At 44.3% G+C, this 19206-nt stretch overlaps 1 protein-coding gene across 1 annotated transcript in view; it reads left to right on the top strand.

Annotated features, from left to right (window-relative positions):
- The window catches only part of LOC119162414 (uncharacterized), a 71893-nt gene that overhangs the window by 49063 nt on the left and 3624 nt on the right, over positions 1–19206 (top strand). The window contains exons 19-22 of the mRNA XM_075882236.1: positions 10401–10598; positions 11725–11998; positions 16968–17008; positions 17742–17916. Of these exons, the coding sequence (XP_075738351.1) occupies positions 10401–10598; positions 11725–11998; positions 16968–17008; positions 17742–17916 (688 nt within the window). The remainder of the gene's footprint in view (positions 1–10400; positions 10599–11724; positions 11999–16967; positions 17009–17741; positions 17917–19206) is intronic.

Here is a 19206-nt window from a genome sequence, read left to right as displayed (position 1 = left end):
CCTTTGGCCCCGGCTTCACGTAGACGGCGCCCCTGGACTGACCCACCTAGGGGAAATCTGGAGTCGCCTTTTCCTATCTCTCTGCCCTACCACTTCGATTTATCTCTCACTTTTAGTCTGTTCTGTCTACTTCTCTCTTCTTTTTACTTCCAATTTTCCTGGCGGCAAGGGTTAACCCTGTGCAAATAGCCTACCTCGGTCTAGACGCATTGGGTTATGGTAGTGTTGTACGGCTGATGTCTGCAAGCTTTCAGCATCCTCAAACTTGCAGCATCCCCTTGTTGGGCTTCATGGTGGGTGGCTGCCTACGCTGCTGAATAAAAAGACTGGCATGCATAGAGCATTCCCCCTACTAACTGATTGCACCGGCTTGAAGTGGTTACGCACCAATGACATAAATTTTTTCAACCAGCCAATAGAAACATTTCCTCACTTTCACGTCATTCACTGTGGGAAAACTGGAAAGCAAGCCAGGACCGTATCTCCTTTCGCAGTTGCCAGGTGTCTTATCGAAACTCTCTGGGCTGGATACAAGGTAACCAAAATGGCTACCGAAGACCTCCTCCTCGAAATTAGGGACAAGAAACAATTTATAAAGCTAGACGGCCTCTCAACTTTCGGTGACGTACCGATCACCGTACCACCACACAGATCAATGAACATAACTCGCGGAGTGGTATCTGATGCTGACTTACTTGACCTGACTGAAACTGAACATTTGGAAGGGTGGAAGAGCCAAAATGTGACTAATGTCCAGAGAATTATCATTAGAAGAGATAACAAGGAAACACCAATGAAACACTTAATACTCACGTTTGCTTCCAGTAAACTGCCGGAATCCATTCAAACAGGGTACACGGAGACCTCTCTCAGGCCATACATACCAAACCCTCGTCGTTGCTTCCAATGCGAGAGGTATGGCCATGGCTCTAAAAGCTGTCGTGGTTGCCGGACTTGTGCACAATGTGGATTCCTAGGCCACGTGTCTGAAAACTGCAAACAACCACCACACTGTGTAAATTGTGAAGGAAACCATGCTGCATATTCACGCTCCTGTGCATACTGGAAGAAAGGAAAAGAGATAATTACATTGAAGGTGAAGGAGAACATTTCATTTAAGGAAGCACTGCAAAGAGTCTCACCATTTTATGCACCTCTATATGCTGATGCGGCGCGTCAGGGGGCACCGCCGCACCAGCCCCCGTAACTCCTTCGGCCCGCGCATAGCGAGCCGGTGGTTGTTGCACCTGTCCCCAAGGCGGCTGTAGTCCAGACTACTCTGCCTACTCGCGAACAGAGACCGCAGACTCCAGGGTCTTCAGGTCTCAAGGCCTCGCCTCACCAGGCGAGGCCCGGAATTTCAACTATCAGCTCGCATGTACGGACATCCAGTGCCTCCGAGGTGGCAATGAATACGTCGGTACCCTTGGTGCCAAAAGAGCGGCGTGGCTCCTTGGAGTGCGCCAAGAAAACAAAAATGCAGATAACAGGGCCTGGTGACGGCTTGTTACTTGAATTCAAACTCCCCACCTAAACAGCCACTCGCTTTTCGTACGAGCAGCACTACTTTACATTCACCATGAACACTCAAATTATACATTGGAACGTCGGGGGCCTTCTCAGAAACCTTGACGACGTCCAAGAACTTTTACACGAACACTCACCAAAAGTGTTGTGTGTACAAGAAACATGCCTAAATTCAAAACACACCAACTTTCTTTGTAAGTATGTTATTTTCCGAAAGGACCGTGATGGTGCCATGACATCATTCAGAGGTGTTGCCATTATAGTGAATCAAGGGATTGCATGCACACACTTTCAACTCCGATCATCTCTTGAGGCAGTGGCTGTTCGAGCTGTGCTTTTCAACAAACTAATCACAATTTGTATTCTTTACGTACCTCCCAGCTATCACCTACAAAAACATGACTTCCAGTCTTTAATAGGCGCGAACTTCCGGAGCCATATGTTCTCCTTTGAGACGTGAATGCGCATAGCAGGCTATGGGGTGACTCTCGTTGTGACGCGCGAGGTTGAATGATTGAATCGTTCCTTCTTTCGTCGAGCGCGTGTCTCCTGAATTGAAAAGAACCAACCTATTATAATCTCGCTAATAATACCCACACATCCATAGACCTAAGCATTGTATCTCCGTCTCTTGTGTCCCTACTCCAGTGGAAAGTCGTCAGTAATCCGTACGGAAGTGACCACTTGCCTGTAGTTTTGAACACAACTACAGCAACTGAGTGTCCACCACGGGTTCCCAAATGGCTCATAAACAGAGCCGATTGGGAACAGTTTTATACCATCGCTCGTTTAGGTTGGAGTAACATATGTACTTTGAGCATTGATGCTGCTGTCAACTACTTCACAGTGTTCTTGATTGATGCTGCAACAAAATGCATCCCACAAACGAATGGACACACTGGAAAAGGAAGTGTGCTGTGGTGGAACTCTGAATGCTGAAACGCGTGCAAACATCAAAACAGAGCATGGAGGTTGCTTCGGAACTCACCGACAGCCGAAAATCTTGGCTGCTTTAAGAAAATAAAGTCTCAAGACAGGAGAACGCGTCAGCAAGCCAGAAGAGAAAGCTGGCAGAAGTTTTTGTCAGGGATCAATTCATATACACAGGAGGCTGAAGTCTGGAACATGGTTGGTAGGGTAGCAGGAAGACCAGTACACTCACTCCCACTGATAAACACACAGGGTGATGCTTTGGAAGATCAGGAGAACTTCCTCGGTGCACACTTCGAACGGGTGTCCAGCTCTTCACACTATACTAAAGCTTTCAAAAAATACAGAACAAGAATATAAAAGCAGAAACTCAAACACAAATTTACTAGATACAAGGCATATAACCAAGCTTTCAGCTTAGCTGAGCTCCAAACATTACTAAACTCCTGCAGGGACTCTGCCACAGGTTCTGACCGTGTGGTGTATAAAATGCTAATTAACCTACCAGTCGAAACGCAAAGAACCTTACCTTGTTTGTACAATGCTATCTGGTTCTCTGGGGCTATCCCTACTTCCTGGAAAGAGGCTATTATTATTCCCCCATTGAAACAGGGCAAGGACCAATCTTCAGCTTTGAGTTATAGGCCTATTGCACTTACAAGCTGCTTGTGCAAACTTTTCACATTTCTTTGAATGGAACAATTTGCTCGACCCATTTCACTGCAGGTTTCGAGAGGGTAGATCCACCACCGACCACCTTGTTCGTATCAAGGCACAGATCAGAAACTCTTTCGTTCATAAGCAATACTTTCTCTCTGTGTTCCCCGATATTGTAAAGGCATATGATACAACATGGCGCTTTGAAATATTAAGAGACCTTTCTCACCTTTGCGTGCGTGGCAGAATGTTTACTATAATCCAAAGGTACTTGTCAAACCGGACATTCCGCGTACGAGTAGGCAGCGTTCTTTCCCAAACATTTGTCCAAGAAACAGGCATGCCGCAAGGTGGTATACTTAGTTGCACACTTTTTATTATCAAAATGAATTTATTGCGTTTGTCAAAATGAATTTCTTGCGTTTGTTCATCCCTCACAATATGTTTTATTGTACATATGTCGACAACGTCCAGCTTGGCTTCAGATCTTGCAATCTGGCCATGTGTGAGCGGCAGGTTCAGCTTGGTCTGAACAAAGTCTCCAATTGGGCAGAAGAAAACGGGTTCCGGCTGAATGCATAAAAAAGCACATGTGTCTTGTTCTCCAGGAAGAGAGGCCTTCATTCCGAAGGCCTCTTCCGATATGCAATAGCATATCGGTCTGCGACACCTACTGCCCTTAAAATGCTTGATCCTGTTCATCATCTTGGCATCCACCTCTCTACGGGTGCTTTTCGCACTTAGCCCCGTGGAAAGCCTGTACGTGGAATCAAACGAATGGTCGCTCCAGCTACAGAGATGTTACATGTCTTTTAAATATTATCTTAATGTAAATGCAGACAGAGATCACCCATCACATTCTGCAATTACTGACATGTCAAGCCTTGCTGTGTTTGAGAAACGACCTTCTATGAGACAGCCCTACTCACTCCGTGTGAGGGGCCTAGCAAAGAAAACCGGGGTGCCACTTGAACACCGTTGGCTTGAACACTTGATGGCTCCCGTAGTATGCTTACAACCGTGGCAGTGGCAGGCAATAGATTGCGACGTGTCTTTCTTGGAGGTTACGAAGCATGCACCGATTGCACATGTTCAGACATACTTCCTAGAACTACAAAAGAAATACACATGTCCTGAGTTCTTTACGGATGCTTCAAAGTCCAACACTTCTGTCTCGTATGCAGCCGTTGGCCCATCCTTTTCAGAAGCTGGCGTTCTGCACTCTGATTCAAGCGTTTTCACCGGTGAAGCTTATGCGATACTTGCGGCCGTTAAACACATTAAACAAGTAAAACTACTGAAGTCAATAATATATACAGATTCCCTAAGCGTAGTAAAAGCTCTGAAAACTCTTAAAAAGCACAAAAACCCTGTCCTTGTAACTTAGAAGTGTGGCAGCTTGGGCTAGTTGGTATGGCATGACGATAGTTATAGCGCGAGAACAAAACGACGACATAGAGACAAGAAGGACACTCGTGTCTTTCGTGTCCTTCTTGTCTCTGTGTCGTCGTTTTGTTCTCGCGCTATAACTATCGTCCTGTCCTTGTCTCGCTTTATTCACTCTTATGCACGGTCTACTTATCCAAGCAGCATGTTGTAGTCTGCTGGGTACCAGGACACCGCGAAATACAAGGCAACGTTCTGGTGGACCAGCTAGCTGGATCCACCAGCAAAACCGCTACCAACACATCGATAGCAGTTCCTGCACTCGACTTGAAACCTTTTCTAAAACGAAAGCTCTGAGGTTATTGGCAGAGCACATGAAACACACACACAGGTACTGAATTGCATGTCATCAAGCCGCAACTTGGTCATTGGCCGCCAGTATCAAAATCACGCCACACAGTAGTAATACTTACAAGGTTAAGAACAGGACATACATACACCACACATTCATTTCTTTTGTCTGGTGGCGATCCACCTTTGTGTGATAGATGTGGAGAAGCGCTCACGGTACTTTACATTCTTATCCAGTGTAAGGGACTAGACACACTAAGAAGAGAACACTTTCCATTATTGTACGGACAACAGATACCACTTCATCCTGCAATGTTTGTCGGTAGGGAATAACTTTTGACACATAAATTGTTGTTAACTTTTTTGAGAGAAGTTCGTACTTTTCATACAATATACCTGGGCATTCCGTAGCACAACCTCTCCAGAGAGGTCTGCGCTGCGGTGGCTACACTCAACAAAGCACTTGCCTCACGGCCCTTGGATGCAAGGGTGTGAACTGTCAACGCACTTGTGCTAATGCCATACATGTCCACCACGGTTTTCATTGTCACAAACTTTTGTCATCCTCGCACTTTTCACGGCATCAACATGATTTTATTACTTCTATGTTTTTACACACCTTAGGGCGAGGAATTTTAAGGCCCTTATACAGCTGCTAATCACAATCATTGTCCACATATCTTGTCCCATGAACTGGTACTCTTTGGCTATCAAATGGCCCTTGCGCCACAAAGCACCAAACATCATCATCGTGTAGTTGACGCAGAACTTGGTGGCGACGGCGAAAATGCGTCGAATGTCCATATAATACCTATCATAATAAAATAATGTTCACTTAATTGTCTAGCAATGGCACGTTGAGCACGTCTAAATTTTCTCATGGTTTTCATGTTGGCTTTGGCACCTCAATGACAGGAACATAAATGTTTTTCCATTTATTTTCACAGAGCCCTATGAGTTTAGTATGGAGATAACTTTGGTTATATATAGTAGATCATCTCTAGTCTTGTATCTCTAGTCTTATATATAGTAGATCATCTCTAGTTGCTGTTCATGTTGGATGCAGTGCTTTAATCACATTTGGACATTGCAACACTTTAGCATTAAATTTTTTTATTCCTTTGAGGTTTAGTAACTGTCCAGAATGCCCCTTATTTTTTTGTTCTTTGAGTTGCTCTGCTTTTATCTTTGTTGTTGTAACGTTTAATATATATCGATTTTGGGTAAGTCTGGTCGCTTCCTTGATCAACAATGCATGCTTAGTAAAAGCCACTGAAATATTTTTGTGTTTACCAAAAAGCGAAAATTCTAATTAACAGTGATGTGTGGCCTGAGCAATCTGCTCTAAAACACACCTTTTGCAGCTCCAGAGCTGCTTCAAAGCCGCATTATTCCTGCTCCCAAAGCTGCTCCAAAAAACTGCCGCCCACTTTCACCTCTGATTGCATGAAGTTCTGAATGAGGAGCCAGGATCGGCATGAGATGAACCTTTTTCACCTTAAACTGCCCTCATCACAAGGGTGCAGGCAATGGCAACCGTCACCCGTAAAAGTGTTTGTGCATTGCAACGAGGGTACGGCAAGAAAAACTATTTTTGTCATTTGTGGAGATCAAGTGATGAAATTTGGCATGCAAATGTCATTTGTTGCGGTGATACTATAACTGTAATCAGCTTCGAGCTATGTAATCTAGTTTATGTGTTATAACACTCGATGAGCCTGTCAAAATTTTTGCATAAGGATATTCACAAGGGCTCATTCTGTGTAGCAATATTATTGGTTTATTAATATTCAAGTAATCGCATAAAAAAGTTTTTAAATGTCCAGGAAGTAATGTGTTACTAATAACTTTTACTAAAAGCCAATTATAAAAATCTGCATCATGGGCACACAAATATTAATTACTTTACAGCACTCACCATTGTCTCAGAATCTAAGTGTCGAAAACAGAATGTTTATATCTTCATTTGTTGTGAAATGGCACTGGGATGACTGACAGCTACTGCTCAAAAAAAAGAAAGGTGAAAAAATTGAGCTCGAAGAAATTGGAGCTAGAAGCTAAGAAAACGGAACTCAGAGCTGGCTTATTTTATAGTTGGATAAATGTAGCTTTGTTGCTATCTTGAGCTCTGATCCGTCCTATTTATGATGGTGCCTATATGGTGGCACTGTGCCAAGGGAAAGCTGTAGATTTGCATTTTCTAAAACCCAATTTTCCTATAGCTGTTCATGACAGCCCATCAGTAAAATGCTTTTTTCTCAACTTCTACTACTTATCTTGGTCTAATATTTCGCCGTGATATTAAATGTGGTCCTAGGATTGTAGAAAAATTAATTGGAAAGTTGAACAAATTTGCCATTCCCATTAGGCAATGGGTATGGTAAATTTGTTAAATTTTTCCCCCTTGATGCACGGCCTCCACGCCATTCGCGACACCTCGCTAGTGATAACAAGAACATGATGATGCCATCGAGCTCTGAATACTGGCAATGATAAATGGTGTATATAAATAGCTTGCGGTTATTAAGCTGAGCTGCCTGCACCCTGTGGCTGAGTCTATTTGTGCCATGCGCTGCGGAGCAAGAGGCCGTAGGTTCGGTTCCCGACAACTCTCTTTATTCTACTTTTTCTTTGCAACTTGTTCATGTGTATTTTACTACATCATATTAATGAGAAAATACGTCAATGGAGCCATGTTTGACCGCGGCATGAAACATTTCCATGTTAAAAAAAAAAACTTCTCATGGTCAGTTCTGCACCTGTGAAGAAGACTTCCTTGACTTCAACACAGTGGTGACCTGTGGGCAGCATGCCATTGGCTTCTCGCAGCGTCGGTGCGTCATGATGCAACCATTCACCAGTTCTGTCGTGTAAAATAAATATTTTATTTTGCCAAAAAGAGGCCAGTGGGATAGAATTCGAGATTTGTTCTGGCTGGAAAACAAGATCACCGAAGTTTTCGAACGGGGTGTTGAAAGTAGGTATCGCAGGCAGACCACCAGTACAAGCATGCAGATTGCCGGAGCAACCTCCAATCAGACATCGGCATACGTCGTGAATTGCATCAGACCCTCGTTATGCTTTTTCTTTTCTCGAAAGGAATTGGTAACTCATAACGTATTCTCATTGCGAGATGTATGCAATATGCTGCCCGCGAGTCACCGCTGTGGAAAATTACGGGGGTGCATGACGTAACGCTGTGAAAAATGACGGGAGCGCACCATCAGGGTTTCATGTAGACATAGACGCCATTTAGCATTTGAGGTGCATGTAAAAAGGCGAGACTTTCTCTCGCGTTCAGAAACGCGAAGTCGCAACGAATGAATTAATGTAAATACGACTATCTTAATGGTGGGAGTTGCGTCCTGTCTCAAATAACCTCCAGCAGAAAATAAAGAGGGTATTTCTATATTTCACTGTGAAAATATGGGCGCCGCTGTAGAACTACATTTACTGGCAGTAGGATGCTCGCGATGTGGCTCTGTAGCATTCGCTTCAATGCCAAAAAAGTTGCCGCTGAGTATATAGACCTATTCCATGTTTGTCAACACAGTAGGCGCTAAATGACATCACGGCACATTGGCTTCGCCCAGTCGTCCCAGCTGAAAGCGCACCACCAGCCTCTATGATTACGTGACGACGAGCGCAGCTGGTGCACAAGCTGCCTTCGAGGACAGCGCGTCGGGACACCTCTCACATGTTTACAAGCGGCGGCCGCAACAGAGGAAGTTGCAGTTGCTGTAGAGGGGTTTTGAAACGAACATATGAGGTATCTTAATGGCGGAAATGTAGTTCTTTTTGCAAAATGTCATCTTTGTTGCTGCAGTCTACGTCACACGTGCACATTTAATTTTTTACTAATGCAAATATAGGCCCAGTTCAGCAAGAGGTGCTAGGGTACAATATGCAAAAGCGTGAAGTAAAAATACGTGGCCACTAATCGTTATGCTAAATTCTCACATATAACAAATGTACCGGAGAAGTTGTTTATGCAAACGAGGAGGGTGGCGACACTTTCATCCGCAATGCACTTGTGATAATGCTTCAAAAATGTGCTTTTGACAATATGGTAACATACCTGTAGGGTCTGCGGCTCCATTTGTACACTCAAGCCCACGCCACAAAATGCGTATGGATCGTAGACAGACTCGGCAAGTTTCTCGAGTGATGTTTTTCTGTGAATTCACACAGACTTGGAAATCTCGTAAAGCGCAGCACAATCAGAACAGCCCTGCCTGATGCATTTGTGTCAGGTGTGTCATCGCAGCCGCATATAATCAGAAAAAACAGTCTAAGCCATTCTTTCGTTCGCGTCTACTTTAAAGAACCGTACTCGTATAGAAAGAAGCACATGCTCGATCGTTGGCTTGATGACTGAGTGACACCTTTAGTTCACGCGAATATCACAATATCGTTTTGACGTGTCAAAGACTTTTGCAGTCATATCAACAATGGCAACCATGAAAAATACTTTGCATATGGGAATGCCAACCAGAACATTAATGTGTTTTGACTTTAATGTGATCGATACGCCTCCACAGCTTATCAAAAAAATGTGTAATTTCACAGCTTGTTCCAACGCCTGAGAGAGCTAACTGTTTTTCCTGGCTAAGCCGCTTCAAAACATAACCGATGAAGCGGTGTCAAGGCAAGTTCTTGTGTTTCACAGCTGCGGCTGATCAGCAATGTTTTTCGTCAACAGAAAAAGAAAAAAGGCCTGGCCCATCTTTCTTCTGCCTTCTCGCGCAAATCATCGTGAAAGCTCGTCGGTACACCATTTTTTCTTGTTTGCAAAGCCACGAACAGCACAAGCACCAGCGGAAACACAGCAGCAACTGTGGTAGGCGCAGCTGCATTTGCCTACTAAGTGAAACCAAACTTTCGACAACCGTGCCACAGCATTTTCGTGATGTGTGTCCAGTGAAATACGTCTACATTGCAACACGCTTTGCTTAGCGCACACTTCGGCACTGCATGCCATAAATGGTGTCCTAATGAAAGCAAACTGTTGGATGTGGAAGCGTTTATATTTCATGGAAAGAAAAAACGCAGTGTCTTGAAGTTCCTCTCATTGTCAAATAGTTTCCAGAGCCAGGTGGCATAAATGAATGTCAGAAAAGCAGTAATTTATTGGGTAGTCCAAACGGGCAGTGCAAAAGGAAAAAGATGAAATTCCTCCGAATTATGTCACGGCCATTTCAAAAATTTTTTAGAGGCATCTTCAAGTATGTATCGAAGTGCAGGGTGGACATCTCGGAGCTAACGTTAGAGTCCTTGTACAGGGTTAAAAGACCTGTTGAATAAAAGAAAGCATGCCTCATTTTGTTCATTCATTTTATAGTTATGGCTCTATTGTTTTGGCCACCCTGTATATATGTGTCTGTGAAAATTTGTAATGCCTCTTCCAAGGATGACTTTACAAGCTCCAAAATTGATCTTAATGTACCTTGGACATATGATTGAACTTGGTATTTGCATAAGGATTGGCTTTAGGTAAGCATGGCTAAACCTGATGTGTGCACTAAAATCTCAATATTTATTTTTTGCAGGATACCAGTGTTGCGAACCCTGGTATTCAAATGCAACTGCCAGCAGCTCAGCATGTGGAGGCCCCTTACTATGGTAACTTCACTACCACTGTGTTTGACTCGTCTATCCTGAGTCAACCAGCTCAAACAGAACAAGGACTTCTGAGTACACCACCACCTTCCTCTTACGACTACGTGTCTGCTCCTTCCTATACCTATGTAAGCACCCTTTCTTCTGGTGGGGAAAGCATTAACGGTTGCTTGGTTTCCTTGTGTCATGCCTCCTGGTTTACAGGTTGCTTTTCTTTGTAGGCAGTGCTTGCAGTAAAATAAATCCAAAAAACACAAGGTACTTAATCATGGATCTAAAATTCGAATCGGCCAGCTGGCCGCAGTCGCGAAATTCGGTCCAACAAGGGCCGGGACAGTGAAAAAAGTCTGAGAGGGGTTTGAAAAAAAAAATCGCCTGTCACCTAACGTTGGCATTTGAATCGTTGTCTTTATAATATCTCATATATACATCTATCTGCAGATAACTTGACGAAGGTTTCGACTAACCGATCTTCTGAATGACCAAAATTCTGAAACCTCATTTTTGGTTGGCGATTCTTTAATGCATAGCGACTACCTGATGCGCCTTAGAAAACAGATGCTTGAGACCAGTCCTGTCTCTGTAACTCCTACGAGCAGGTGAGAAACTAATGTGAAAAAGTAAATAAAACTTTATTTCTCGTAAAGCCACGGACCAATATACTCTGCTTCAGTAGTTCCGTGCAGCACTGCGGAAGCTGCAGTCCTTCTCGACCAATCAAAAATGCGAGCGCCCTGTCATCTACCATTAAGCTTGCGCACCGTCGTAATTTCCCTCCTTCGACAAAAATTGCGCACGACACCGTGCAACACACCAAGGTCGAAGTCGTGCAGCAGCTTTTCTTGATTGTGGCCCCTGCCACTGCGAAACAGCGTCTTGGGTCACCACTGCATCGGCTTTCCGTGTAATCTGGTTTCGGTATTTGGCATTGTCGGTGCCTGCTGAGAGACAGTTTGAGCTGCTTGCTTTTTGCTCTGGTGCTTCGCTAAAGAATAAATTTTTGTTAATGTACGGAACTCAACATGATGTGAATAATTCATGTCTTGACACATTCACTACAAACAAATCTGAATTTTAAAAAGTATTAAAGCATAGCCTTTGGCATTATGATGACATCAAGCTATCATTCCTCATGATCATTTCGTTTTTTTTTTTTTCTAGGCTGGCTTTGCTGTGACTCAACATGCTGATATTGCTGTTTTATTCTCACAACTTCACGGGGAATGAAATTTTTTTGCCCACACATGTTTACAGGGTGCTCCCTCTCCAGATTTGGTGTGCAGCACACCACATAATGGGATCCTGAGCCCAGGTGTCACTCCAAACATTTGCGCCAGTGATGCGACCCTGGCGTATGGCCAGGAAGTTGTGGCTGTACAGCAGCCACAGCAGCAGCCGCAGCAGTTGGTGACCTCCTACTCTCCAGTGCCCTTCACCGGCATGGTGTTCTCCTGTGAACACCCAGCACCCACTGTAAACCTGGCTGCTCAGCGCTCTAATGACCCAGAAGGCAGAGACCTTCCCGCTGGCACGTGTGATTTCTTTTCTTGTTTGCTGAAGAAGCTCTTGCCAAGAACAGCTGTTTCTTTATATATATAAAAATGTGAAGAGCATTTATATATATATATATATATATATATATATATATATATATATATATATATATATATATATATATATATATTGCACTAAGCAGTGATCATGTGCATATCCTGTCCGTGCCTGCAACCACCTTGCACCACACTTCCATGGCATTTGTCAGGGCATCTACTTTGCTCAAGACCTCTACCTTGCTGAAGTGCAACTATGACCTTAGGTTCACCTTACCACCAAATGCAGAAGTTACAAAACTGAGACAGAGGTTAGAGGAGCAGAGCAGCACTGTCTGTGATAGTAACCACCAAAGGTCGCACACTTGAAATTAATTTTCTAAAGTCAGATACAACTTTAGAAGTCTATGGCATTTTCTCCTCAAAAGTGGATATGCACAAGCCTTAACTGGTGGGTGCGCCCCCAAAGAGATATCATCAAAAATGCTGCCAGTCACCCCACCTACAGAGAACACCACCGAAAGCATTAGTGGAACTATTTTGTTGCGGAAGTGATCTGCCGTCGTGCATCAGTCGTATGGGGCCTCTCTCTACTTCTTAAGCTCATCCAAGTATAGGTATCTCTATGTTGCCATCACTTTTTGACATCTCACCACTGTAAACCTTCGAGCAGCTTGGTTGATCTGCTTGCTACCTGTTCACAACATGTGCGTATGGGTGGGTTAATTGGTGATTGAGTGAGAAGATGGGTGGATGTGTGGGTAGCAGTATTTTGCGGTCTTTGAAAGAGTAGCAGTACTTGTAGATAGTTCCTTATCGTAGTGCACCGCATTTTAAACCATTTCACACCAGTACATGCATAAACTTAATGACCCATGTAGATATAAGAATCAACACTTTGCACCCCTGAGCTCTTCTTAATGCAGGAAAAACTGGTGACCACTTCCCATGAGGTTCGTCAGCGCTCATTTACTGTTTGCCTTCACTGTGGATGCTGGCAACTAACTGTTTGCTTCATATTGCGTGACGGCTCTGTCCATAATGAACGATGCCCTCCCTCTCTTTATTTTTTTGTACAATGGGGTTTGTAGTGGTGAGGCACTAATAATTCTGGGCCGACAGTTATTCTGCATAAAAAAAATTTTATGGTGGCTACAACCAATATAGAGACCATCTGTGTTCTCTTTTAAATTTCCGATGTTGGTCATTCAGATTTGAACAGCTCATGAGAGCAAATGATTATTAAATATTGTTGAGTTTACTGCGAGAAAACATCGGTGGGAAACGCTGTGCGGTGCAGTAGAACCGCGAAGAAGCTGGAGCAAGCGGGACTGCTCATGAACATGTAAAGAAAAGGGGGGGGGGGGGGGGGTTAGAAAATTCGGGTGTTAATCACTTCTCTGTCTCAACATTATTGGTGCCAAAACCTGGCAGACATCTTTCACACTGATACTGTTTTTGGCTTTGAGGTGTGTTTCGCTGTTCCACTACCCAACTTCTGTCTGAGGCCACACAGGTCCTCCTGCAAGACACCTTACCATCATCCGCCAACTTGCTGGAACTCATTAACAGCCTCGCGACAAGGACTTGGCTCTCGCCGAACTTAACAAGCAGATTGCCGACGCGTTCAACGGTGAGGCGTTTGACAAAGAAATTATGGGGGCTCTGGATTACCACAGCAAGATCGCGAAAGCTATCAGCTGGCCTCAGTCTATGATGAACGTGCGTGCACCGTTTAGTTCTACCGTCATCAATGCCAACCAGTCGAGGCATATGGGTACGAGTGACTGATCCAGCAACTCCATGGGAGCGGCCCACTCTGACCCCATCGGCCAAAACCTCACTGATCACAGTAGGCTACGACGAGCACCAGGCTTGCCAGTCGCCTTGCCGAAAATTGAAGCGCCTGTCTTCAGTAGTGAGAACCGTAAGTGGCAGGGGTCCTGGGAGCACTACAAGACCACCAGCCACACGCACCTCATTCTCATCGGTATCGAGTTCAAGTACTTGAAAATATGCTTGGCCGGCGCTTCGAAGCGGGCCATTGAAAAAATACATTTCGCTAAAGCGAACTACAACATGGCTGTCAAGGTCCTCACTAAAATGTTTGGCTGAAAAGACGTCCTCATTGACGACCACATTGGCGACCTCCTTTCTATTGAACCAATCGAGACATCTTCGTGAGTATCAAGGCTGCCGGACATATATATACGAGCAAATACACTTCAGGACCGGCTGTTTGAAAAGCCTTGGTGTGCTGTATTTAAAGTACATAGTTGTTTTGCACCGGGTGCTGATGCGTTCATTGCCAGAAAACCTGGTGCTCTAGTATCGAAAGTGGATGAAGATCGACACAGATGCCGCGGACTGTGCAGTCCGATCAAGAGGCGAGCAAGTGAAGGCAGTTTTAAAGTTACTTTGTGGTGAAGTTAAAGCTAACGAGGAAAGCCAGTCTAGCTTAACGCTCAAACAAACTTCAGAGACACCGTCAATGAACCATGACGCTACGCTGCAGACACTATGGCATCGCCTCATGTACTGTCCACTCTAGTACTGACAGAATGGTCATCGCCACCCAGCACTCCAAGGCGTGGAGAGACTACGTGTCTTTTTGTGGCATCTCCAAAGTTGTGAAGTGTGATTGTCGAGTCACACCATCAGAGAAGAAAAGGTGCAGAAAGCCAGTGTGGCAGCACATCTATTGGGACGGGCTCTTTCCACTTGACACCAAGGACTTGTGGAAGAAGATGACAGTGAAACTTTCTACTTTTTCATTCACATTCCCTGTTGCCTCTCATTGAGGTCTCAGGGTCATGTAGGTGCGACAGTGCATGACTGCCTTCTAAATAAACATTGTAAGAACTCCAAGGATGCACGGGCGCTGACACCATCACACCTTGTTTACCCGGCAGCAAGCACAGCATGCAGCTACCACCGAGAACCACTAGATGCTTGCCTGCCACGCATAACCTGCAAAAGCATGTGAAATGCAAAGAACTCCTTCTGCGATTGTGGAAAAGCAGGAAGGAAGAATATTTGCTTATCCTGTGTTCTGCAGTGCTCATCACTGTCAGCCATCGTCTTCGTCCTGTCTGCATGTTTCTATCTTGGTAATTGTTAAAGACAACGGGCCAGCGTCGCAATGGAAGCTCGGCAATGTAGTCGTGGTGTTTACAGGCAGGAACAGCAGCTACACGTGTTTCAAACTCTCCTACCTAAACGGCCATCATGTCTGGCGCGGGGTAAATAGGTGACCAGTAAAAGAGCGAGGGATTGTGGGATGCACCGTCTGCTATCGCCTTCTGGTTCGAGAAGAGTAGACAACGGCGAACCACTTCGCCGCAAGCCTCAGATTATTCAGGATTCGCGCGCGCGGCCACCCGTTTATCTTCGTCCTGATAAACCATGGTCGGTTGTTCAGCCGTTGGCTGCTCCTACTCGAGCATGAAAGGCAAATGCAGGTATATTTCCCATGGAACGAAGGAAAAAAAGATGAGGTGGGCCGCGGCTGTGAAGAAAGCCACAGCGACAGGTAGCCTTCAAGTACGGTTCGTTAAAGCCAGAGTGTGCGAAAACCATTTTATCACAGGTACGTGTGTATTCCACGCTAAAAAAGTTTACGCATGAATTTGCTGCGAATATTATGTTGAGAAATAAATTGTCGCTCAGGTGCACCTAGCAAAGTTATTATGAGAACGCGTGGGCGAAATCTACCTGCCATACGAGATGAGCGCCGGCCATTGCACCCATATACATGACAGAAAACGCGAAAGCTTCACTCAAGAGTAAGTTTACACGAAGCGCTGGACAAGTTCATTTGCGTTTATCTTGGTCAAACTGTGCGCCAGGACGGCACCCAATTGGAAGAAGTGCGTTAAACAAGCGCAGTGTTTCAGTTAATCGGCGCCGTCTATGTCTGACTGTATTGTTTATATCTTAATGCGCTCAATAAGTGTTGCGCTTCATGCCGATCGACTGATGAATTCGGCCGTCGCAGCGATCCCGAAATTAACTCTTAGCACACTGCTACAGTCATCCCCATCCCCTGAGATCTATAAAATGGTGACTTTTTATCTGCAGTACCGTATCATACAAAGAAAACTGTTTTGCGTATCGACTGATCTGCTAGCCAAACTGACAGCAGCCCCTAGCAGCATAAAAGCATTGCACATCATTTTAGTGCGACAAAGTTCCCGGACCGTTCATGGCTTTCGTAGCTTGTCATCGTCACAGTCACGGTTGGCAAAAAAACAAAAACTTCTAAACCACTGACATTGCACGGCGAGGTGCTTTTTTCAACGGAGCAGTACAAAAATGCGCACGTGCCGCTGCTGACCCGTGTGGTACGTCGAACCGGAAGCCGCCGTATCCCACAGTTCCCTGCGATTGCCCATTTTACCGGTCACCTATTGGCATCGGCTGTACCTGCTAGAGGCAAGTGCAGACGCCACAGTCTTAGGAGCATGTTTAGTCTACCACGGGAAAATGTTGGTGAGAAATGCAATGCTGCGCACTAGACACGTAGAAGCAGGGGAAAGTGGGGCTGCTTGTGAGAATGAAAAAAAAAAGTGCTCAACCAGGGCAATGCGGGGTGTCAGTCTCTTCTCTGTCTCAACAAACATTAATGAAAACGGCAAATAATTTTGTAGTAGTGACATGTTTCAGAGTGCTGATCATCGTGGGCTTCGTTAATAAAAGCTTTATTTTCGAGAGCATGTGTTTGGCTGCGTTTTGCCCCACTTTAATATATTTCTGTCGCTCTTGCATAATAGTATAACAGTTGCTCTTGCATAATTGCATCAGTAACTTTGCTTTTGTAAGTCAGTGCCTTTGTAGTGCCCTTTTATTTTTCTGCTACATTTGAGCTTCATTTTGTTTTTGCCTGTTAATAGACACTTAGCTTGCTTGGCTCCTGATGATTGCATTATTACCTTTCTGGTCTCACAGATATTCCAACCCTGCGGTTCTTCTACAACATCGGCTACGACGTATGTTATTCTTATATTTTTCTTTTAGATGCAAGAACTTTATTTTGCTGTACTTGTACATATTCATTGCTGTGGCTGTGGCCCGACTTGAAACTAAGCGCCATATTGCTTAGGTACACCTGACTGTGGCACAAAATACATTTGGGGAAAGGGGGGGGGGGGGGGGGCAGAAGAAGAGAAAGTGAAGCGCCGAACTGCCAACTGTTTAATGACAGTGAGAAAGGCACAAGAAGAAATAAAGCATTTCCGCGCATGCGTGAACAGCCAACACATGGCGTGCACTGACATTGTCTCAAGGCAATATATTATCGAGGAAGTGTATTTCTGTTGAATACAAAGTTATAGATGTGTCACTGACACATTCAGGTCCTTTCTTTTTATAACGAATGCTTTTAACAACTTTCTAGCTGTTTTTTGCTGCTTTTGCCGAAAATCTGCACTTGTGCTGAGAGTAAGCTTTAAAAAGATGTTCATAGGGTTGTAGGAAGTTTTAAATTTGCTTGCATGCATGGATAGAACTACATGTTTGCCCACTGGTTGGGTAGGTGTCAAAAGACATGTTTGCACACTCCCAATATACTTATGTGAATGTAATTGATATCCTCACAAGTGCCGCCTTGTCCGAAAGTCTTGGAAGACTGGAAGCATGTGCAACCTATGAAAGCTTGTGGAAATGTTTATGGAAGTTGCCTATGTTTTCTTCCCACCTATTTTTTCCTCTTTCTATTTGCAGTATTTTCGGACATATGGCACTGCTCTGCAACCATGTGTGTTCCCATCAGTACAAGGCTACAATGGGAACTTCAGCCTCACAATTCTGCCATATGTGACTGACACCAGCATAGTCATGCCCGATGTCAGGTGCAGTGTGTCAGAGGCGGCAGCTACCACAAACAATTTCAGTGAAGGTGTGGATGGTATTCCTCCTCGATAGTACCTCACATACTGAAATATGCTTTGTGTAGTGCTTTTAAATAACATAATAATTGGTGGAGTTTAAGTGTGTCCCAGAATTATGATGTGATGTAATGAAAGGTCCCATAATGGCAGGCTCTGGAAATTGACCATCTGGTTTTATTTAACGTGCACTAAAATCCAAGTCCACGGGCTTCAAACATTTTGAATCCCATTGAAATGTGGCCGCCATAACTGAAATTCTGGGACATTCAGGTCAGCATTAGATCGCCATTACCACTAAACCACTCTGGTTGGAGAGTGTTTATAAAGTCCTGCAGAGCCTTTCTAAGTAATTCTTGAATGGTTTCATTGAATGAGTTCGTAGCAGAACACATTGACTGCGGCAAAAGTTTTTAGAATCAGTCATGTACGAGTGGACTTAGACATGTTGTCGTGCTCTGTAATTGTTTTCTCTTGTCTCAACAAGCACGCTGGAAACTATGCAGGAGGGGATGGCACGAGGCTATGCCACGTGTGCGTCATGACCTTGAACACTTTCTTTTTTTAACACCTGTCAAGAAAATTTTCAATAGCACAAGAATAAGCACAGATGCACAAAAAGAGAGCTGACATAGACAAGCATTGAACTACTAACTCACCCCAACACTCACGTTAGTATGTTTAACACCCAGCTTATTTTCAGTGATTGCGAGCATAGGCGCGTAGTGGCCTTATGTGGTGGCCTTGGTAACTACGCAGGTCACGACGCTCAAGTCAGCCTATGGCCGTGAGCCTTTAGGTATATGGTGCGGTCATATGGGCGTACTATGGCATCAGTTGTTGAAAGAAGAAGGAAGAAATAAGAGCTGACTTAGAGAACGAGTTGTAAATTTCAGGTCACATGCAGTGCTATAGTGTTTGGCCAGCGCGTTCTCAAGAGGCTCTACTATCCAACGGCAGCATTTTCTGACCATGCTGAAAAGCGTTGCAGGGCCCCTTTAAAAAAATATCTGGCACAGCTATTGTAGTATGTGTACAAAATGCCAGTAGTGGCTTGTGACCATATGCAGTTTACTGTATAATGTAACTTTTTTTAAAGGGATATTGGAATTTCTTGCTTTTTAATGGGCACTATTAATAGCAGATTCATAGATTTCGCTTGGCTCAGTTCATTGTGTTTTTACATCTAGGTGGTGCTGATGTGTTTGCATTAGCATTAGACATGTGCTAATGTGAGTGTTTTGCTCTGTACTAAAGCTTTTTGTATCTGAAGTACATTCATGTGTTTTTGGGATGGTTGT

This window comes from Rhipicephalus microplus, chromosome 2 (genome assembly GCF_043290135.1).
Source record: "Rhipicephalus microplus isolate Deutch F79 chromosome 2, USDA_Rmic, whole genome shotgun sequence".
In the NCBI taxonomy this organism is placed as follows: domain Eukaryota; kingdom Metazoa; phylum Arthropoda; class Arachnida; order Ixodida; family Ixodidae; genus Rhipicephalus; species Rhipicephalus microplus.
Note: the sequence above shows the minus strand (reverse complement) of the source record. Positions and strands in the feature narration are given on the sequence as shown.